This window comes from Petromyzon marinus, chromosome 57, assembly GCF_048934315.1.
Source record: "Petromyzon marinus isolate PM22_M1 ecotype Great Lakes invasive population chromosome 57, UKy_Petmar_22M1.pri1.0, whole genome shotgun sequence".
Taxonomy (NCBI): Eukaryota; Metazoa; Chordata; class Hyperoartia; order Petromyzontiformes; family Petromyzontidae; genus Petromyzon; species Petromyzon marinus.
The window spans coordinates 6,142,310-6,166,672 of record NC_133723.1 but is presented as its reverse complement, the minus strand read 5'-3'; the positions used below and the strand labels follow the sequence as shown (position 1 = coordinate 6,166,672).

The 24,363-nt window shown below is 49.1% G+C and overlaps 1 protein-coding gene across 2 annotated transcripts in view; it reads right to left on the bottom strand.

The window, feature by feature from the left end:
* LOC116954932 (peptidyl-glycine alpha-amidating monooxygenase B-like) overlaps positions 1-23,975 on the bottom strand; it is a 53,531-nt gene extending 29,556 nt beyond the window's left edge. For both annotated transcript variants that reach the window (XM_032975764.2, XM_032975765.2), the window contains exons 1-8: positions 23,517-23,975; positions 11,329-11,486; positions 7,843-7,945; positions 5,725-5,782; positions 3,544-3,631; positions 2,542-2,633; positions 1,646-1,732; positions 1,284-1,335 (exon numbers count right to left, since the gene is read on the bottom strand). In XM_032975764.2, coding sequence (XP_032831655.2) covers positions 1,284-1,335; positions 1,646-1,732; positions 2,542-2,633; positions 3,544-3,631; positions 5,725-5,782; positions 7,843-7,945; positions 11,329-11,414 — 566 coding nt within the window. In that variant the 5' untranslated portion in view covers positions 11,415-11,486; positions 23,517-23,975. The remainder of the gene's footprint in view (positions 1-1,283; positions 1,336-1,645; positions 1,733-2,541; positions 2,634-3,543; positions 3,632-5,724; positions 5,783-7,842; positions 7,946-11,328; positions 11,487-23,516) is intronic.
* Between the last annotated feature and the right edge of the window lie 388 nt (positions 23,976-24,363).

Sequence of the window (24,363 nt, the reverse complement as noted above, 5' to 3'; positions counted from 1 at the left end):
GGGCACACAGAGGGTGGGGGACACACAGAGGGTGGGGGACACACACAGAGGGTGGGGGGGGGCACACAGAGGGTGGGGGGGGGGACACACACAGAGGGTGGGGGACACACAGAGGGTGGGGGGGGCACACAGAGGGTGAGGGGTGGGGGACACAGAGGGTGGGGGACACACAGAGGGTGGGGGGGGGACACACAGAGGGTGGGGGGGGACACACAGAGGGTGGGGGGGGGGCACACAGAGGGTGGGGGGGGACACACAGAGGGTGGGGGGGGGCACACAGAGGGTGGGGGGGGACACAGAGAGGGTGGGGGGGGACACACAGAGGGTGGGGGGGACACACACGGAGGGGGGGGCACACGGGGAGGGGGGGGGGCACACAGAGGGTGGGGGGGGCACACGGGGGAGGGGACACATACGGGGGGGGGGGCACACGCCACTCGCTTTGACAAACGCCATGTAGTAGGGCGATGTTCACCTCGCCGTAGTGCTATTTTGTACACTGTGGTATTCATGTAGGTCTGCGCTTAGCGGCCACGCGATACGGATGTGTAAATTAACTACACTATTAAACATTTTATTTTAAAAGGGAAGGCCCCACTGAGCTACGCAGCTTTTTTTTTAGAAGCGACCTGGCCACAAGTGATAGCTCAACGAAGTGGCTTATCGTCGTCGTCATCATCACGTGGAAAATGTATAGCAGCCAAATTACTCTATACGCGTGACGATGTCGATATTCTAAACGTGGAGGGAAAAACCGGAGGACCCGGAGAAAAATCCACGCGACCACGGCGAGAGAGACACCGCAAACTCTAAATATACAGCAGCAGGCGTCAGGGTCGGAATCGAACCCACGACCTCCTGTATACCGGACGAGGTAGTTAACATTTTGCCCTGTATATATACAGGCAGCGGTAGTGTAGCGGTTAGCGCGCTGCGCTATGAACCCAACAACCCAAATTCGATTCCCGCTCATGACCATGACCAGTGACGGTTGTCTGCACCGGTCCTGAGCCTCCTCTAGGTCGACTCAGCCTCAAATGAGTACCTGCTGCAGTGTTTTCTCCCTTGTGGTGAGACTTTGTGTAGGATGAACTTTGAGATTTATAAGGGGCACGGGGTGACCAATAAGGTCTGAATTGGTCTATAATAATGTAGAGAACTGACAAGGGGTTGACAGGTTTGTGTAAACAATAGCCACATTGAAAGAAGTTCAACATCCATCCATATCGAGAGGTGCACAGTACTTCATGTGGTGGGCTGGATGAACGATTCCCTGGACTCACCTGTCCATCGTCATGTGAAGATTCACTCCAGAGCAGTCCCCCGTGCGCCCACCTGTCCGCACACAAACAAAGACAAAGATCTCCCGTATAGCCTTAACAGACTGTTGGGGCAAGTGCTGTTAGCGAGAAGCCCCTATGAAGGCCCGGGCGGTACACGAGGGGGTAAGGTGGCCACCACCACGCCAGACCGCCTTTGTCTCCCGCACCGGGTACTCATTTGAAGCTGAGTCGACCTAGGGGAGGCCGAAGATCGGCTCAGATAATCGTCACACACACACACGCACACACAACGCGCCCGTCACCAATAACCTCGCTACCACCATTCCCTATCCACTGCTGCGAAGTCTGAAGCCGGAGCTCACCTCGCGTGAACGCGGAGATGGAGCCGTAGTGAACTTGCAGCACCAGGTACCCGATCTGACTGTGTCCGCCCACCATGTAGCCCACGCCTGCAGCACAAAGACAAATGTAGCCTTTACAGACTGTAAGGGGTAAGTGCCGTTAGCGAGCACCTACGGAAGAAGGCCGGCACGGCGCACGAGGGGTTGGTGTGAACCACGGCCGGCCGCCTTTGTCTCTCGAGTGGCGATGTTTACTCCGCACCAAACCAGGTACTCCTTTGAGGCTGAGTCGACCTAGGAGAGGACCAGGACTGATTCAGATAATCATCAACAGTGTTGGTGGCCATGAGCGGGAATCGAACCCGGGTCGCCAGATTCGTAGCGCAGCGCGCTAACCGCTACACCACCGCTCCCCACAGACACACACTCAGTACCCTCGAGCCGCTTAAATATCTGGGAAAACCAATGGTGGTCTCGTTCACAGACTTACGAAGCGATATCTACCGAAGCGACCGGCGGTCGTGTAAGAGTTAACACCGTCTCACACACAGCATGTTCTGACCCACATCTCGGTGTCACCCCCTCGAATGCGTGGGGTTTGTATGCAGCTGTTTCCCGCATACAGCAAAACACACTGATTTCAAAGGAACAGGTAAAACATCCAAATGCAGCGCCGGACCGAAAATTATTTTTGAGACTCAGCGTGGCGTTGTTGTTTTTTCTCTGTGTGTGCATGGCATGGTGGGTGTACTAGGTGGCACAGTAGTCGACCCATGGCACCTACTGGGTCTGTGCCCTGACCTCCTGTCAGCGGGCATTCGACACTTCAAGCGGCCTTAACATGCACATAGCCTAGTAAAAGCGCTGTGGTGACATCACCGCCACTTAGTGATGAATGGCGGTTGTTGTTGTTGTACCAGGCGGCAGGCGAGTGGCCGGGGCGTCGTGCGCCCACGAGTAAACGATCTTCGCTTCGTCAGCACAGGGACCTGTGCGGGAGCCACAGTTCCTGGGGGCGGGTGGAGCAGGGTGGCGGGGTCAGCGGTACACAGGGCATGAGGCTACCAGCCACTACTGGGTCACAGGGCATGAACTAGAGACTGATGGGGTCTCAGATAATAGACTGGCAGACCAGTCTCTGATGGGGTCTCTGGACAATAGACTGACAGACCAGTCTCTGATTGGGTCTCTACACAATAGACTGACAGACCGGTCTCTGATGGGGTCTCTGGACAATAGACTGACAGACTGGTCTCTGATTGGGTCTCTACATAATAGACTGACAGACCGGTCTCTGATGGGGTCTCTAGACAATAGACTGACAGACCGGTCTCTGATGGGGTATCTAGACAATAGACTGACAGACTGGTCTCTGATGGGGTCTCTAGACAATAGACTGCCAGACCGGTCTTTGATGGGGTCTCTGGACAATAGACTGACAGACCGGTCTCTGATGGGGTCTCTAGACAATAGACTGATAGACCGGTCTCTGATTGGGTCTCTACACAATAGACTGCCATACTGGTCTCTGATGGGGTCTCTACACAATAGACTGACAGACTGGTCTCTGATGGGGTCTCTAGACAATAGACTGACAGACCGGTCTCAGATGGGGTCTCTAGACAATAGACTGATAGACCGGTCTCTGATTGGGTCTCGTGACAATAGACTGACAGACCAGTCTCTGATTGTGTCTCTAGACAATAGACTGACAGACCGGTCTCTGATTGGGTCTCTAGACAATAGACTGACAGACCGGTCTCTGATTGGGTCTCTAGACAATAGACTGACAGACCGGTCTCTGATTGGGTCTCTAGACAAGAGACTGACAGACCGGTCTCTGATGGGGTCTCTAGACAATAGACTGACAGACTGGTCTCTGATTGGGTCTCTAGACAATAACAGAGCAAGGTAGATACCAGTATGGCTTTGAAGATGCCGGTAGCTCACAGCCGAACAGAAGCATGTGGTGTGTCACGCCTGGCACGGCCCGAGGTTCAAAGTCGACTGTGGGATGTGGAGGACAGGAACGGGATAGGGGAAGGTCATCACAGGCAGGAACATTTCGATTGTGAATCATATTATCATTCAACAATGTTTTGTTAACCAAAATTTAAATCTGATTTTAACACAGACACAGTTTAAACGCCGTCCCCGGGTCCATTATTCGTTGAAATCTTGTTAGGTCCACTAATACACAGCCATTCTGTTCCGATGTTTCAATCAATGTTTGAAATTCCATGCTTTAACATTCTAATGAAAAGGACATGCACCATGATAATGTGAGCATGTGAGCATACACCAACGGGTGTCCCCATGAGCTTGAGTCACCACGCACTGTAATAGGATCAAATGAATCCGCGAGAGAATGAATGATAAATTATGACCATGTTTTAGGCTCTTGTATGGGGTAATTTGGCGTGGCTTTGCCCATATAAGGAATACTGGAACGGGAATCGACGTATTTGTAATGATCCAATGCTCGATCAAACAAGAATCAACCGATGTTTTGGTTACAATACAACCCGTGTATATGTTGGAGCATGAATCAAGCATGGATCAATTTGTCATATTTTGAATACAAATGTTTGAATCGTGAAAATCATTCCTTCCACGTGATTTCTAGATCAAAAGAGACGATTTGTCGATCAGAGAAAGCCCCAAATTAGGCTGCCCGTTGACGCTAATTGGCTTCCTTCGACATTCACATCATTTATCTTTCATTCTGTCGCGGATTCATTTTATCCTGCTGCAGCGCCTTGACTCTTGCAAACTCTCAGCTGCTGCTGCCGCTGTGTGGACCCAACAACGATCGCCTAAGCAGACGCTTCCAGCGTCTCCAAAACACAGCCACGTCGCCGGAGTCGTGAGCCTGGCCCCGCCTCTGGCGAGCTCCTCAACGCCTGGCGAAGGAGCCCGCGGCTGCTCACCGGTGCACGAGAGGGTCCAGGTGAAAATCGAGGTACTCGCTTGTATTGCAAAGACGACCAACCGGTCAACCAACCTACCTGGGCGATGCCATCCACCCAAATGTACCATTACGACACCTACACTCCAGTGACGTGCGGTGAGGTCAATGGCTGGGGAGGCACTGGCTAGTGTCAGAGCCAGATTCACACACTGAGGGGGGCGTGGCCTCTCGGAGGGGGGCGTGGCCTCACTGAGGAGGGCGTGTTAGACACTTCCCCCTCAGTGAAGCAGATGCGATAGCTGCCTCCCCTGGTGCTTTTTCATTGCAGTTTCATGACGAGACCAGCGAGCCTAAATATCCTTATACACATACGTGAAATAAGTTACCTGGAGTATGGAAGGCGAGGACATGAAATGAAGGGGTCTACAAACATGACATTGGTGACATACTGAGATAGTAACAGGCACGCGCTTATTGCCCGCGCTCCATCCAGTTACTGAGGGGTTGCGCAATCAGAGGGGAGGCTGAGCTCGTCGCTGCCTCACCTCTCGTCTCTTCCTGTATTTGCAGCGGAGCTCCGCAAATTTGGCGATTTTGACGATAAAAATGATTGGAATTGTATAGAAATGACATTTATAACACAGATCAGTGGAAAAATCTTAATATTTATTTTATTTCATTCTTATTCTTTTTTTACTTTTCGTAACAGCTATTTTCATTGGATTATGACAGGTGAGGCTCTGCCTCCCCTGCCTCCCCTGACCACATGTCCCTGCTACACTCATCCGGTACAGACGGTCAACCAACCTACCTGGGTGATGGCATCCACCCATAGGTACTATCACGATACCTACACTCATCTGCTGTGGACCTGCTACTGCTCAGTGTGAAATCAACTAGGCCGAGAACAGCAGAACACAGCTTTTCATCTGCAGCCCTGGTGATCTGGAGCAGTCTCCGCCAACTGAAGTCCGCTCGGCCGTGACAATGCGTGCTTTTAAGATCCGATGAAAGCATTTATTCTATTTTCTATTCAGTAAATATTTTTGTTTGCCGACGATGGCGCTCGTTACAAATCTCGCATTGATCAACGTATATTTCCCCACGCATGCCGGGCGTGCGCCCTTAGATTCCGCAGTGCGTGCGTGCGTGTGTCCGTGCGCGCGCGTGTCTGTGCGCGAGCGTGTACCGATGTAGGACAGCTGCTTGGCCGGCATGGGGACGGCTGTGCAGAGATATGTGTCGGCCTGCGAGAGCGGGAGAGAGAAAACTCGGTGAATAATACAGAACATCAAGCTCCGAGTCACCGATGCTTTTTTGTGTTTTTTTTTATTGGGTGCCATTGTGAACAACAGCCGTACATCATTGGTTCGCTGCAGCTCACAGACTCTCAGTCGCCCCCACAAGGCGCGTGCAGGGAAGTTGGAAGATGTCCCGTGTGTGCGCGTGTGTGCTCGGCATTTGAGGGCCTGAAGACCAGAATCGGTGATCTCGCCGACAATGTGTTCATCAGGGAGGCGGTTACATATCCGGAGAGCGGAGTGAATTTGGGAGCTTTTGTCCCAGGGAGCATGTTCTGGCAACTGCTCAGCAATTCCATTCCTCATTGGCCACCACTCATTATGCGGCATTGATAGTACTCTCTGGTTAAATTTTGATTTAAAGCTTTCGTGACTGCAGTAATTCATATTCTTAGCTCTTTCGGTAAAGTCACGTTGAAGGGAAACAATAAAATAATAAAATATATAAAACAATAAAAATTCTCACGACGTTTCGACCATAACACAAACGGTCATCATCAGGTGTGAAAACCAACGGCAAGAAACATTTGAAAGAAGTGGCGGTTCGCATTTATTTATTTTTTGAACGGTGTTCGTATTTATTTATTTATTTTAATTTAAAAACGTTAGCACCACGGACAGCGATTTGGCAGTTTGTTTAGAAGGACGAGTCCATCTATGTTCTGAAAAGAGGAGGGGGAGACGAAAAATTAATGTATGCTGTCTGAAAGCCACCGTAAGCGTGAACAATCAATTAAGACCTGAAATGGTTTATCAAATCCTTCCAATGATTGCTAAGCCAGAATCCATCTTCCCGGTTTAAATTGTCTCTGTGCTTGTATATGTGGATAGCCTCATGAACGAATCTCTCATGGTAGCCAGATGGCTTACAAAGAACCTCTGTCTTGGAGAAGTCAATGTCATGTGAGCCTACTGAATTATAACAATGATCTGCCACGGCCGAGGTGTTGGTCCTACCGTGTTTAAGGTCTGCTTTGTGTTCACGAATGCGGTCCGAGACATGTCGTTTGGTTTCTCCAATGTAACTACTACCACAGAGGCAACTTAGTTTGTAGACACCAGGGTACTGTATGTCCGGAATCACATCTTTTACAGACGGAACCAGATCACGGATTTTATGTAATGTGTTGAAACGGACCTGGATCTTGTGTTTATTCAAGATTTTGGAGATCTTTTTTGTGATCCCCGCAATGTAGGGTAAAGTGATGGTTTTGAAAGGCTCCTCAAGAGGGTCCTTCTTCATGGTTTGAGTGATAGCTTTGCGGATTGTATAGTCGGAGTAACCATTAGCCTTAAGAGCTTGGTGTACGTGCTTGAGTTCACTGCCTATGTGTTCCTGGTCGGATATGCATTGGGCTCTATGGTACAGAGTCTTGTACCGGATTCCCACCACCATCCATCACAGAATAATTATCTCATCAAGACTCTGTACCATAGAGCCCAATGCATATCGATTAGTCGTTAACAGGGGTGGCCCTTAAGACGAGTTCTACCCTGCACCATTGACGCACCTGGCGAGGGCGTTGGTGGGTGGGGGTGGTGAGCAGTGCTCACCTGGCGAGGGCGTTAGTGGGGGGGGGGGGGGGGGGTGAGCAGTGCTCACCTGGCGAGGGCGTTAGTGGGGGGGGGGTGATCAGTGCTCACCTGGCGAGGGCGTTGGTGGGGGGGGGGGGGTGATCAGTGCTCACCTGGCGAGGGCGTTAGTGGGTGGGTGGGGAGGGTGATCAGTGTTCACCTGGCGAGGGCGTTGGTGGGTGGGTGGGGAGGGTGATCACTGTTCACCTGGCGAGGGCGTTGGTGGGTGGGTGGGGAGGGTGATCAGTGTTCACCTGGCGAGGGCGTTGGTGGGTGGGTGGGGAGGGTGATCAGTGTTCACCTGGCAAGGGCGTTAGTGGGGGGGGGAGGGTGAGCACTGTTCACCTGGCGAGGGCGTTAGTGGGGGGGGGGGGGGGTGAGCAGTGCTCACCTGGCGAGGGCGTTGGTGGGGGGGGGTGATCAGTGCTCACCTGGCGAGGGCGAACGTCGGGCATGTTCACGGCGAGTTCAAAGTCCGAGCGGCTCCTGGGGGTCAAGCGGTGGTTGCCCTGGCAGTGGCCGTCCACGAGCGAGCTGAAGGAAAACGGGGGCACGGTGCAGAGACAAAGACGGAGATCTTTCCCACCCCCTCTCACCCCCCCATGGTGTAGCAAGCCTTGAACTGACTGTTGGGACACGTGTTTGTGGTGTGGCCAGGACCACACCCGGCCACCTTTGTCTCCCCATTGCTGAGTTGACCTCGGGGAGTGGGACCCGGGGACTGGACTGGTCTAGTTGTCGCTCGCTACTGGCGCATGAGTGTGTGTGTGTGTTGTGTCAGTGTGTGTTGTGTCAGTGTTTGTTGTGTCAGTGTGTGTGTGTGTTGTGTCAGTGTGTGTGTGTTGTGTCAGTGTGTGTGTGTGTTGTGTCAGTGTGTTGTGTCAGTGTGTGTGTGTGTTGTGTCAGTGTGTGTGTGTTGTGTCAGTGTGTGTGTGCTGTGTCAGTGTGTGTTGTGTCAGTGTGTGTTGTGTCAGTGTGTGTTGTGTCAGTGTGTGTGTGTTGTGTGTGTGTGTTGTGTCAGTGTGTGTGTGTTGTGTCAGTGTGTGTTGTGTCAGTGTGTGTTGTGTCAGTGTGTGTTGTGTTGTGTCAGTGTGTTTGTTGTGTCAGTGTGTGTGTGTGTGTTGTGTCAGTGTGTGTTGTGTCAGTGTGTGTGTTGTGTCAGTGTGTGTGTGTTGTGTCAGTGTGTGTGTGTTGTGTCAGTGTGTGTGTGTTGTGTCAGTGTGTGTGTGTGTTGTGTCAGTGTGTGTGTGTTGTGTCAGTGTGTGTGTTGTGTCAGTGTGTGTGTGCTGTGTCAGTGTGTGTTGTGTCAGTGTGTGTTGTGTCAGTGTGTTTGTGCGTGGGGAGCGGTAGTGTAGCGGTTAGCGCGCCGCGCTCCGAACCCGGCTAGCCGAGTTCGAATCCCGCTCACGGCCAACACCAGTGACGTTTGGCTGAACCGGTCCCGGGGCCTACCCTAGGTCGACTCAGCCACAAATGAGTACCTGGTGCGGTGTGTGAACAGCGACAGTGGGGAGACAAAGGCGGCCAGGCGTGGTGCTGGCCACCCACCCCCTCGTGTGCCGTGTTGGCCTTCATAGCACTTGCCCCGACAGTCTGTTAAGGCTATACGGGGGATCTTTGTTTTGTGTTTAGCAAGACAGCTGACAAAGACAAAACAGAGATCCCCCGTATAGCCAGTAACAGACTGTAGGGGCAAGTGCTGTTAGCGGCAGCACCTATGAAGGCCGACACAACACACGAGGGGGTGGGTGGCCAACACCACGCCCGGCCGCCTTTGTCTCCCCAGTGGCGATGTTTACAAAACCGCACCGGGTACACATTTGAGGCTGAGTCGAACCTGGGGGAGGCCCCAGGACCGGTTCGGATAATCGTCACCGGCGTTATTGGCCGTGAATCGAACTCGAGCCGCCGGGTTCGTAGCGCTGACGCCGCAACACCACGTACACCACCGCTCCCCACAAGACAGCTGAACACACACACAATGCACACACACAGTGCACACACACAGCGCACACACACAGTGCACACACACAGCGCACACACACAGTGCACATACACAGCTCACACATAGTGCACACACATATACACAGCGCACACACAGTGCACATACATCACTACCCCCATCACTCCCCCGATTACTACCCCTATCACTGCCCCTATCACTACCCCTGTCACTACCCCCATCACTGCCCCTATCACTACCCCAACCCTTATCACTATCACTAACCCTGTCACTACCCCATCACTACCCCTATCACTACCCCTGTCACTACCCCATCACTACCCCTATCACTACCCCAATCCTTATCACCCCTGTCACTACCCCATCACTACCCCTATCACTATCCAAACCCTTAGCACTACCCCAACCCCTATCACTACCCCTATCACTACCCCTATCACTGCCCCTATCACTACTCCTGTCACTACCCCATCACTGCCCCTATCACTACCCCAACCCTTATCACTATCACTACCCCTGTCACTACCCCATCACTACCCCTATCACTACCCCAAACCTTATCACTACCCCTATCACTACCCCTGTCACTACCCCATCATTACCCCTATCACTACCCCAACCCTTATCACTATCCCTATCACTACTCCTGTCACTACCCAATCACTACCCCTATCACTACCGCAACCCTCATCACTATCACTACTCCTGTCACTACCCCATCATTACCCCTATCACTACCCCAACCCTTATCACTACCCCTGTCACTACCCCTGTCACTACCCCTATCACTATCCCAACCCTTATCACTACTCCAACCCCTATCACTACCCCTATCACTACCGCTATCACTACCCCTATCACTACTCCTATCACTACCCCTATCACTACCCCAACCCTTATCACTACCCCAACCCCTATCACTACCCCTATCACTACCCCTGTCACTACCCCAACCCCTATCACTACCCCTATCACTACCCTTATCACTACCCCATCACTACCCCTACCCCTACCCCAACCCCTCCTGTCACCATAACGACACCACAACCTCTCACAACCCCACTCTTTACTACCTCAACCACTATAATCTTATCTGCAATCGTTATAATTGTTGTAAAGCTTATTTGGAATAAGGCGCCGCTATATAGATCAATGTAAGGTATTAGTAAACTGAACTAAACTATATATTTTGTATTTTACAAGGTTAAAGGCCCACTGAGCTGTACAGCTCTGTTTTTAAAGCCAGCTGGCCACAAACGATAGCTCAACGAAGTGGGCTTATCATGTGGACATTGATAGAAGCAGCCAAATACCCTTAGACGCGTGTTGCTGATTATAAATTTGGAGGGACAAACCGGAGGGCCCGGAGAAAAATTCACGCAACCACGGGGAGAGAGACACGCAAACTGCACATATACAGCAGGCGTCAGGGTCGGGATCGAACCCACGACCTCCTGCATACCAGGCGAGGAAGTTAACATCTCCTAGCCACCGTGATGATAATGATGATGAAAGAAAGGGAAACACGCAAACTCCAAATATACAGCAGCAGACGTCAGGGTTGGGATCGAACTCACGACCTCCTGCATACCAGGCGAGGAAGTTAACATCTCCTAGCCACCGTGATGATAATGATGATGAAAGAGAGAGAAACACGCAAACTCCAAATATACAGCAGGCGTTAGGGTCGGGATCGAAGTCACGACCTCCTGCATACCAGGCGAGGAAGTTAACATCTCCTAGCCACCGTGATGATAATGATGATGAAAGAGAGAGAAACACGCAAACTCCAAATATACAGCAGGCGTTAGGGTCGGAATCGAACCCACGACCTTCTGCATACCAGGCGAGGAGGTTAACATCTCCTAGCCAAACGTGGCGCCCTAAGACGAAGCTCGTGGATACTGATGATGACTTCACTGTCTCATCGATGGACCCCCCTCACCCCACCCACCGGCTCTGGAGGATGGAGCCGGTGGAGAAGTCCGGCCCCAGCACGGCCGCCGTGACGAGCGCGAGACAAAGGAGCGGCCGAGCCATCGCCACCTCACCCCGGCGCTCTTCCCGACTCTGAATCTCCTGGCCTCCGAGGTCTGCTCAGCCGCCGCCTCCCTGTAAACGGAACGCAAGACGATGTGCTAACACGCGGCTACTGCCATGCTGCTTCGTCTTCTTCTTCTTCTTGTCGTGTGGCCGATGTTGGGCGCCGCAGGTGGCGAGATGTTAACTACCTCGCCTGGTATACAGGAGGTTGTGAGTTCGATCCCGACCCTTACGCCTGCTGTGTATTTGGAGTTTGCGTGTCCCTCTCCCCGTGGTCCCGTGGGTTTTCTCCGTGTCCTCTGTTATTTTCCTCCACATTTAGAAACACGTGTTTGCCTGCTAGCCATTTCGTTGGGCTATCATTTGCGGCCAGGTTGACTTCTGAAAAAACAAAGAGCTACATAGCTCAGTGGGCCTTACCTGGTGAAATAAAAATAAATGTTTAAGCAAAGTTTTGCGGAGCCAACAATTACAATTTCGCATTCACGTGGGCAAGCCAGACAAACGCGTCAGGAGCAGCGGAGTAGTATATCGCCGCCGTGATGTCTCCTTCATATTCACGTATCCGAGCATTGCGTCGTTACACGTTGCACTCTTGTCTGTTCTAGATCAGGGGTCCCCAACCCCTGGGCCACGGACCGGTACCGGTCCGTGGCCTGTTAGGAACCGGGCCGCACAGCAGCAGGAGGCGAGAGCGGTGAATCCGCGCGTGGCCCGCCCCCCATTATTTTATTATTCACCACTTCCGTCCGCGCCTCTTCCCCGCACTGCGCACTTGTCTCAGTCACAGTGTTGGTAAGCCCACAAGCTCTAACCCCCTAGTAGCCACAATGAGTAAGCCCACAAGCTCTAACCCCTAGTAGCCACAAGGAGTAAGCCCACAAGCTCTAACCCCTAGTAGCCACAATGAGTAAGCCCACAAGCTCTAACCCCCTAGTAGCCACAATGAGTAAGCCCACAAGCTCTAACCCCTAGTAGCCACAATGAGTAAGCCCACAAGCTCTAACCCCTAGTAGCCACAATGAGTAAGCCCACAAGCTCTAACCCCCTAGAAGCCACAATGAGTAAGCCCACAAGCTCTAACCCCCCAGTAGCCACAATGAGTAAGCCCACAAGCTCTAACCCCTAGTAGCCACAATGAGTAAGCCCACAAGCTCTAACCCCCTAGTAGCCACAATGAGTAAGCCCACAAGCTCTAACCCCTAGTAGCCACAATGAGTAAGCCCACAAGCTCTAACCCCTAGTAGCCACAATGAGTAAGCCCACAAGCTCTAACCCCCTAGTAGCCACAATGAGTAAGCCCACAAGCTCTAACCCCTAGTAGCCACAATGAGTAAGCCCACAAGCTCTAACCCCCTAGAAGCCACAATGAGTAAGCCCACAAGCTCTAACCCCCCAGTAGCCACAATGAGTAAGCCCACAAGCTCTAACCCCTAGTAGCCACAATGAGTAAGCCCACAAGCTCTAACCCCCTAGTAGCCACAATGAGTAAGCCCACAAGCTCTAACCCCCTAGTAACCACAATGAGTAAGCCCACAAGCTCTAACCCCTAGTAGCCACAATGAGTAAGCCCACAAGCTCTAACCCCTAGTAGCCACAATGAGTAAGCCCACAAGCTCTAACCCCCCAGTAGCCACAATGAGTAAGCCCACAAGCTCTAACCACTAGTAGCCACAATGAGTAAAAAACAAACGTAGCTGGAGAGCTTCTTTGAAAAGGGGGAAAGACCCAATGATGAACACCCCCCCCCCCCGGTCTGTGAAAAAATTGCCTTGCACGAAACCGGTCCCTGGTGCAAAAAGGTTGGGGACCGCTGTTCTAGATGGCCACAGTCGCACCACTGCTACTGGAGAGTTTTATTTTTATTTTCCATCTGTGCATCCTCAAGTATCCGCATCTGCTGCTGCCATGGTTCGTGCAGCGGATGCGGTTTAGAGTGGGGACCATGAGCTTCGTGGAAGACCAAAGCGCGGTGATCTTCTGTGCTGGGACCCGAAATGGAGACGACTCAAAATAATAATGAGCGTCACTGTGGAGATTATAAATAACAAAACAGACCGTCTCCCTCACATGCCCGTTTCCGCATATTGATAATGTCGTGTGAAAGACGGACATGCAGATATACATGTAGGCCTCGGCAAGGTAAGGTAAAAACAACGAGCCTACCTTTAAAATACCGGGTAATTCTTCCACGCTACCTTTACCCTACCCTTTACCTTACCCCTTGGCATGTCGACACCTTTACCTTTACCCTTTTACCCGGTAAAAAGGGTAAATTACCTTACCTTGCCGAGGCCTATATACATGTATGTGAAGGAGACAACGCCTGCTTATTTTATTAATTATTTACATTATTTTTATATATATTATCTACAACGACGCTAATGATAATTTTGAGTTCTGTACATTCTATCATTTTGCACCGACCCATGGACCCCATAACGTAAGGGAAGAGGATCCTTGCCTGTAAGATCAGCGATTCCACCGGCATCGATTCAAGCATGCCCTGACACTGCTGATGAGACACTGCGTGTCAAAACCGGTGAGGAGCTTGCTTTGACTTGAAACAATGCTTCCGAAATTATGCACTCCCCACATGGCCGTGCGGCTGATGGATTGTGTTCAGGAACATTTTTTGTATGTGGAGAGACATGTGAAGGAGACGTCTCCTGTCTGAGTGTTTTGCTCATGGAGATGAGTGTCGGCCCATTGACACTTTGGGTATCATTGCCATCTTACGTATGGAGAGGGGTGGTGATGTGTATAGAGAGAGAGCTCTCCGTGGTGCTGATCTACCAAGAGGAACTGCTTCTTCTCATTCACACTGTGTTCAACCACAGTGTGAACTCATCCACTCACCCACCCACTCACCACACTGCAGCTCAAAAAAACATACTCACTCACCACACCGCAGGTCACAACAACACACCCACCCACCCATCCACCCACTCACTCACCACACTGCAGGTAACAACAACACACACACCCATACACCCACTCACTCACCACACCGCAGGTCACAACGACATATCCACCCACCTATCCACCCGCTCACTCACCACACTGCAGGTCATATCAACCCACCCACTCACTCACCACACTGCAGGTCATAACAACACACCCACCCACCCATCCACCCACTCACTCACCACACTGCAGGTCATAACAACACACCCACCCATCCACCCACTCACTCACCACACCGCAGGTCACAACGACATATCCACCCACCTATGCACCCACTCACTCACCACACTGCAGGTCATAAAAACACACCCACCCATCCACCCACTCACTCACCACACCGCAGGTCACAACGACATATCCACCCACCTATGCACCCACTCACTCACCACACTGCAGGTCATAAAAACACACCCATCCACCCACTCACTCACCACACTGCAGGTCACAACAACACACTCACCCACTCACCACACTGCAGGTCACAACAACACACTCACCCACTCACCACACTGCAGGTCATAACAACACACACACCCATCCACTCACTCACCACACTGCAGGTAATAACAACACACCCACTCACTCACCACACTGTAGGTCACAACACACTCACCCACTCACCACACTGCACATCACACCACATCTCTTTTTGCTCCACCTTGAAATTCCCTCCCGTCGTCTCCTTCCTTCCCCACGTTCTCATAACCTTGAACATTTGAAGAAACGCGCTGCCTCTCGTCTATTACAAAGGCAATCGTTATATCTGTTTGCTGGTCGCTTGGCAACTGTTGGGCCTTTGGGGCTCTGCACAGCAGAGCCCCAGGTGACACACATATCGTATGTGTGTCACCTGGAAGTTAGTAGACAGTATGCGAGTGTGTGTGTGGTAGTGCAGCGGACAGCGCGCTGCGCTACGAATCCGGAGACCCAAGTTCGATTCCCGCTCACGGCCAACACCAGTGACGAATATCTGAATCAGTCCTGGGCCTCCCCTAGGACGACTCAGCCTCAAATGAGTACCTGGTACAGTGTGTAAACATCGCCACTAGGGAGACAAAGGCGGCCGGGGCGCAGTGCTGGCCATCCACCCCTCGTGTGCCGTTTCGGCCTTCATAGGTGCTCGCTAACAGCACTTGCCCCAACAGTCTCTTAAGGCTATACAGGGGATCTTTGTCTTTGTGTATACACACACACGCCCGCTGGCCTCCCTGCTAGCGGGCGTTCGACACTTCACGTGGCCTTAAAGTGCACTTAGCCTGGCACAAGCGCCGTGGTGACGTCAGTCACTTAGTGGAGAATGGCGATTGTTGTTGTTGCACGTTATTGAAGATGGGGAGCGTAGACGTTTACTGACTAATGTTATTACATGTGCAGTGTAATAGTGCCGGCTGGTGGACAGCAGCGGCAACTATGGTGAGCGTGTGCACGGTGTGTTTTGGCAGAGCAGAGGAACTAGGACAAGGGTCATGGAAGACCCCATCTGGAGGCCCCTGGAACCTGCTAGCGGGTTCGAGAAGGGAGGCGCGGTCAGGGCGGGGTCAGGCCGCACTGAGAGCATAAAAGGAGCTGAGAGCGGGGGGCTCGAGGCTGCCGGTTCTGGTAGTGGACTCGACTCGTCATCGCTGCCGTCTTCGCTAAACATTGCGCTGCTGGAAGCTGTTGGCTATCTCAGTCGGCGCCGTCAGTGTTAGACGGCTAGTGCTGTGTACAGGCTAGGTAAGCGACTATGGAGAGTGTGTGGAAGAGACCGTGAATGTTGATAATAAAGAAGGTGCCTCCTACAAACCTTGTCTCCGAATCATCACTGACACTGCACATGGACTGTGCAGAGTAGTCCAGGTGCAGTATTGTTCCCTGCGTTCCCGAGTGATTTCGCGCGCAACGCAGGGTTTACAAAACGCGTTCAAGCATGAGGGTCTCGCCCCCCGACTAAAATCATGGCACGCATCTTACAAATGGGAGCAACGCAGTGTGGGTTGTTGGCACAGAAGGGTGGCCAGAGCCAGCTCAGATGTCGCTTACCGCAGGTGTTAGCCATGGCCAGGAATCGATGTTGTCAGCCTACCAAGTGCGTTCAGCCATTCATTTCCTTTGATTCAACCAGGTGACGGGACACTGAGACCCTCAGGTCTCTTGCCACAAGGGAGACCGAGCTCACAAGGCAGGGCGAGAGCAACGAGGTAAAGGTACACGGCAGAGTAATTCAATGCACAGTGTCATAAACAAAACTGCTATATTTTTAAAAACAAAACCTCGAGAGGTCCATTGCGCTGTTAGCTCAGCACTGTGCGTCACTTGCTCTTCCGACCTCATTGCACTGAGCAATAAAGATGCCGTCCTTGTTGACAGTCCGTGGAGTTAATCAACTGGAGAGACGGCCACCGTGCTCATTTTGTCACAGAGCGTCACAATTTGGCAGCTGTTGGGCTGCCCATTACGATGATTGCATCGAGTGGGGTTCCAAGCGAGGCTTATTTATATATTTTTTTCCCTCTGATTTTATGGCAGAGACTTGACTCACACGTGGGGAAAAATCTATAGTTTAAATTCCGGTCAGAAGGTGACTCAGGCCATCATCATTATCATCAGAGATGAATTTCAGCCAGAACTGTCGAGAGCTGAGCTCCAAAAGATAAAGCCCCTCCCCCAACTGCTCTTAGGGGAAATTAAGCCCTCATCTTACCTCTGAATTTAATGAGTGTCGTTTCGTGTTAACTCAACAGTGTCATCCAATGGAGAGTTGGCCCTTGTCATTGGGGATGTAAAACTTCCACCACTGGGACAGGGCGGCTTCAAGAGATGAGTTTGATTATGGCGAAGTGTTGATTTTTGTTTTTGCTCTGAAGTTAGCCACTGCATATAACAAATAAACACACGTGTTTCTGCTGTAAGGTGCTCATGTTATGGTGGTAAATTTTGTTATCATGTTTATTTATTTGTCATAGCTTGGAGCATATCACTCTTGGTTTTAGCATCCTACTCCACAGCGGGTGAATTACTTGGTTCACTATGATGGGGACCTTATACAGTATTTGTGAGTGTTTATCATGAGACCCAGAGCGATATTAGAACCTCATGCCGATCATGCCCTCTAGATAAAACCAATATCCACGCTATCATTTTGAGGGCCAAATTTGGAACTTTTGGTGTTTGTATGCGTCTAGTAATAAGCACGTGGTAAATTATCTGCGACAAATTTTAGCTTTCTGGTCCGTCTAGGACATTATTAGAATTGATATCAGTTACTGACTCAGCCACGATTACCTAATACGCACGTGGTGACTACCAGGTAGTCTAACTAGGTAACACATAATACATGCCATCCTGCTAATCCACTTTATACTATGACACAGAATTGGCAATAAGAACAGAGTTGCCGTCTCTGTAATATGATATTGAGGATGACAATGTGACGGGGTAAAGTGTGGCAACTCCCACCTTCTCCAAGACGTCTGCTCAGCGTGGGAGAGTAGGCCAAATACCCTTGATTTGGGCTCTCTAGAGCTTCTTCTAGTGGTGATCCCTCTGCTCAGCGGTGGTGTGAGCAAGCAACTGCATGGCTGCATCCTCACCTCTTTATTGGGTTCATGCTGTATCTTTGAACATCCCGTGGACAGTCCGCCGTGTACAAGTCTATACGTATTTTTAAAGATCAGAACCATGGACAGCCCCTCGTATATTAAACTATCCAGTAGGTATCTTTTTAAAGACCAGAAACGCGACGGCTCCTCATATATTAAACTATCCAGTACGTATCTTTAAATGTCAGAACCACGGACAGCTCCTCATATATTAATCGATTAGTAAGTATATATTTTTTAAGATCAGGACCATGGACAGCTCCTCATATATTAATCTATCGAGAACGTATATTTGAAGTTCAGAACCATGGACAGCGCCTCATATATTAATCTATCTAGTATGTGTCTTTAAATGTTAGAACCACGGACAGCTCCTCATATATTAATATATCCAGTACGTATCTTTGAAGATCGGAACCATGAACAGCTCCTCATATAATAATATATCTAGTACGTATATTTAAAGATCAGAAACACGGACAGCTCCTCATATATTAACATATCCAGTACGTATCTTTAAAGATCAGAACCATAGATAGCTCCTCATATATTAAACTATCTAGTACGTATCTTTAAATGTCAGAACCACGGACAGCTCCTCAAATATTAATCTATCTAGTAAGTATATATTTTTTTAAGATCAGGACCATGGACAGCTCCTCATATATTACTGTATCCAGTACGTATATTTAAAGGTCACAAGCATGGACAGCTCCTCATATATTAAACTATCTAGCACGTATCATTTTAAAGATCAGAACCATGGACAGCTCCTCATATATTAATCTATCTAGTAAGTATATTTTTTAAGATCAGGACCATAGACAGCTCCTCATATATTAATGTATCCAGTACGTATCTTTAAAGATCACAAGCATGGACAGCTCCTCGTATATTAAACTAGTAGGTATATTTTTAAAGATCAGAAACACGGACAGCTCCTCATATATTCATCTACCTAGTAAGTATATTTTTTAAGATCAGTACCATGGACAGCTCCTCATATATTAATGTATCCAGTACGTATCTTTAAAGATCACAAGCATGGACAGTTCCTCGTATATTAAACTAGTAGGTATATTTTTCAAGATCAGAAACACGGACAGCTCCTCATATATTCATCTACCTAGTAAGTATATGTTTAGAGATCAGGACCATGGACAGCTCCTCATATATTAATGTATCCTGTACGTATCTTTAAAGATCACAAGCATGGACAGATCCCCCATGTAACGCCCTCATGAAACGAGCAGGTGGTGACGATCATCTCCATTAGCAAGCCACGAGGAAGTCACTGCCATTCTACATTCCCATGGCGATGGTCGGTATGTCCATATTATGAACACTGTTAATGTTTCGCATACAGCACACATTTTAACGACTCAAAGAGGAATTATGGGATAAAGGTCGGCTCCTTTGGAATATAGACTTCTAGTCTCAATGCGATATCGACGAGATTAAATAAAAATAAGTAATTAACATAATTTCAACTTTTTACGCGTACATTATTTGCTCGCTCTTGTAGAGAACGATTCAAAAGGGTGAGAGGAAACACATTCAAGCGGAAATGTACGCATGTATGTTGAACTTATTTCGCACCGTACGGAGCCAACCGTGCTAATCGCAGGTAAAGGGGAATGCAAGTCGAGCGATGAGCAGGCGCCAACAATTGTCCAAGGTCTGCAGTCCTCAATATATTAAGGTGTTATGAGCCAATTAACGAATGTTCATATATTTGGGAGGAGGAAACCCGAGCACTCGGAGAAACCCCACACGTGTGCGAGGGGGAAACACTCTATCCCATACAGATGGAACAGGTGGGAGTCCCGTGTTTTCTATACCGCCTTCTCATGGCAAATCCATCGGTACGGCTCCTCCAGGACGCCCACGGGAATGGAGTTTCGCAACATTTGTGCGGTGATTCACCAACCTTCGCAGCTGCCTCCAGAGTGGTGGATGACAGGCAGTGTGTGCATAGCCGTCACCGCCCGGCTAGGTGGACAGCCGGATAGGTAGGTTTATACTGTAGATGCCGACGTTATAATAGGTGCACACGTTATCTATATATATAAAAGGGAAATGTGTGAATGTGTGTCTGTTCGAAATGTTTAGCATACTTCCCAACATGCAACAAACTTGAAATTTGGCATGTGGGTAGCTTCCAGACTGTACACAATACAAAAAGTATAAAAATAGACTTTTGTATTTTGGGGGCGGCGGGGGGCGCAATAATGGATATATTTTGCACGGCAAGTGAGCGGTGACGTCACATCTGTGATGTCACCCGCATGCGGCAGCGTCACGCAGTGTGCCTGCTGACGTCACGCAATCCCCCCCCCAACCCTCCGCGTTGGCCGTGTATTCATCCAAGACAAGAATCCAAGTCCTGGGCGAAGCCGGGTAGTAAAGTTTGTAATGTATAAAGTCTAACGGGACAATTGTATGGGATTCCAGGAAACGCGTTCACCCTCTCTGCAGCGTGCGCCAAGCAATATACATTAATGACGGTTTTCACTCTTGACAAGGCGACAACCGCACGTTGTTTGGAAACGTGACTTCCAATTAGCTAAGCCAGCTAAACCGGATTGCACCTAATTAATTTACTTCTGCCTCGTAATCGGTGTAATCCCCTTACTCCCATCCTTCCCATCCCAGACCCCGCCTCCCCCCACCCCCGACTGCCCGTAGCAGAACGAGTGAATGAGTCACACAGTGCGTGGGCGACAGATTTCAAATGTCGTGATGCGTAAGTGTTGTTGTGTGAGGTGCCACGGGCATGGCAGCTTCAGAATTTGTACAATACAAAAGCAGGGGGTTTAAGAACAAATGTAGCTACCCACATACCTGTATGCTTACATAGCGATCAAATACATACATACATACGCACCTTACCCACCCATCAATCTGCGTATAGACCAACTTACCCATAAACCCACCTGTCTGTCTACCTAGCTAGGGATATGCATTCTTTATTAAACACGGCAACATTTACCCCGTTAACTTCGCCTTACAAGGTGGTGAACATTTGATCGATGTTACCAATGAAACGATGTTGATGATGTTAATGGTGTTGATGATGTTGGTGGTGGTGATGATGACGTTGTCGATTGTGTTGATGATGTTGGTGGTGATGACGATGATGTTGGTGGTGATGACGATGGTGTTGATGGTGTTGATGATGTTGGTGGTGGAGGTGGTGTTGATGACGATGTTGGTGGTGATGATGACGATGTTCGTGGTGATGATGATGGTGGGGGTGTTGATGATGACGATGTTGATGACGATTATGAAAATAACAGTGTAAAAGACGCAGGTCGTGATAACGATGATGCTAATGATATATGGTGCTGAAAATAATGTTGGCGGTGAACGTGGTGGTGGTAATTATTATGCCGATGGTGGTGGCTATTATAACAATGATGCCGCTGGCCGTAATGAACGTATCATAAAGGAGATAACGATAGGTGGTGGTGCTGATGCTGATAAAAACACTCGTGACGACACCGATGGTTGTAATGATTCTGATGGTGGTAATGATGCCGATGTGGGATGATGTGGACGAAGATAATGGGTGCTGCTGACGTTAGCAACGATGATTGTGTTGACGGTGATGATGGTTGTTAGTTAACCCTAGCCGGGATTTCAACTCATGACCAAATCATCCACGATTTAAATTTCACCAAATTTGAAAATGTCTCAAATTCGAATTATCCACACATAGCAATAATCGCCCCCATCCGCTCCTACTGGCAGACTCACATCACTCCTGCAAATGAGACTCAACCTGGTCTCTTGAGTTCTCACCACCTGGTTCAACAAATCAAGGTGAAGCTGATATATATCAGAAACTAACAGGCACAAACAGGTTATATTCTTGGTTCTTTCGGTAAAGTCGCGTAGAAGGGAAACAATAAAATAATGAAGATATAAAACAATAAAACATTTGTTTTATTATTTCATTGTTTCCTTTCTACGTGACTTTACCGAAAGAACTAAGAATATGAATCCCTGCAGTTACGAAAGCTTTAAATCAAAAGCACAAATAGGTTGCCATAGAATATAAAGCGTTGTATTCTCCTTCATTGTTCCCGCAAACCACGCTCCTCGCCTTCAGCCTACCCGCACTGACTCGCGCGGTGAAGTATGGTCAACTAAACCCCACAGCTTGCACGGCGTTGGGAGGCCCTCACCAGCTGTGGATCAACACGAATTTCTGTGTGCGTGTGTGTGTGTACGCAGGCACACACGCACATTAGGTGCGAGCACGCACGCATGTGCGCATCACGGTGGTGAGAGGATGATGATGGCGATGATGATGTGTATGTAATATTGAGATTATGAATGTGATGATGAGTATAACCACAGTATGAGGAGGAAGGATGATGTGTGTGTGTGTGTGTAATATTGAGATTATGAATGTGATGATGAGTATAACCACAGTATGAGGAGGCATGATGTGTGTAATATTGAGATTATGAATGTGATGATGACTATAACCAAAGGATGAGGAAGGATGATGTGTATGTGTAATATTGAGATTATGAATGTGATTATGACTATAACTACAGTATGAGGAGGAAGGATTATGATGTGTGTGTAATATTGAGATTATGAATGTGATGATGAATATAACCACAGTATGAGGAGGAAGGATGATGTGTGTGTGTAATATTGAGATTATGAATGTGATGATGAGTATAACCACAGTATGAGGAGGCATGATGTGTGTAATATTGAGATTGTGAATGTGATTATGACTATAACCACAATATGAGGAAGGATGATGTGTGTGTAATATTGAGATTATGAATGTGATTATGATTATAACCACAGTATGAAGAAGCATGATGATGTGTGTGAAATATTGAGATTATGAATGTGATGATGAATATAACCACAGTATGAGGAAGGATTATGATGTGTGTGTAATATTGAGATTATGAATGTGATTATGACTATAACCACAGTATGAGGAAGCATGATGCGTACCACAGGGACATGATCGGAATGAAAATAATATTGATCATGATGGAGCATAATTATTGGTATTGAGAGTATGATGCTGCTGATAATGTTAAGTTTGACAGAATCATGGACTATCATTGAGGAATGATAAAGACTTTTGTATAACAACGAAAATATGATTACGTTGAAGAGATGATGATGATGATGACGGCATGAAGAGTATGATGCTAATGCTGAAGGATTCGAGTACAGTTGAGGAATGATGAAGACATAAGGATATGATGAGAATATAATTATGAGTCGAGATTAGCATAATCTGATGAGTATTGATGATAAAAGTGCAATGATGTCTATGGTGAGTATGACGCTGATGTTGAGAGTATGGTCACAGTATAATCTAGGAATGATGAAGATGTGTCCATGACGATGAGAACACGATTGTGATGATGATGATGATAATCCGATGATGAGTATGATGATGATTGTAATCACGAGTGAATAATGCTGAGCGTATGTTGTTGATGAGTATGATGATGATGTTGAGAGGATGACGATGTTATGATGATGATGAGGAGGAGGTGGGTACCTGAATGAGGAGAGTTCAATAGTGCCCGGCTCCCAGGCAACGCAGACTGATTTGCGTCTTTTCAAGAGAGAGAAAAACCACACACGCGGAATCGATTCCCTTTTTAAGATTATGATTTTAAAAAAACAATCGATTCGATTCCGTTCCAATCACATTGGACGCGCCTGGACATCGCTTTGACGAAAGCTACGACGGATTTCGATGTCTTTGTCTTAAAACTGCGACGAGCCCTTAACTTAAATAAACACCACGTCCAAAGCGACGGCGCACGCACAATGGCGCCGGGCATGCTCATGAGTCGGTTCGTTGACAAACAGTTACGTCTACTCGACTTAAGAGGTGGGGGGTGGGTGGGCGCAAACAACGCACTGGGAAGAGTAAAACAATTAAACTTCGAGGGTAAATTAACATCGATTTTGACATCGCACTCAAGCGTGCACGCTCAAATGAATGATCGATTCCGCCAAAGCGTGAATCGACTCCTTTGGAATCGAATTCACGTTCGCTATTTCAGGGGGGTGGGGGCGTGGGGGGCTTAGGGTGGGGGGGGAGCCCGGTGACGTCATCGTGACGCCACCGCCCGTGGTCGCGCGCGTTGCCGTGGTGACGGTCGGTTGCTGCGAGGAGAGCCTTGGGTGGCGTTGCCATGGCAACGCGAAGGCCTCGCCCCCCTGGCCCCCCCGCCCTCCACCAGCCCCATCCACACACCGCAACACTCGATTGTTGTTGTTGTTGAATCTTGACTTAAAGCTTTCGTGACTGCAGGAATTCATACTCTTTGGGTCTTTGGGGCCGTCCATAAATGACGTCACATATTCTTGGTTCTTTCGGTAAAGTCACGTAGAAG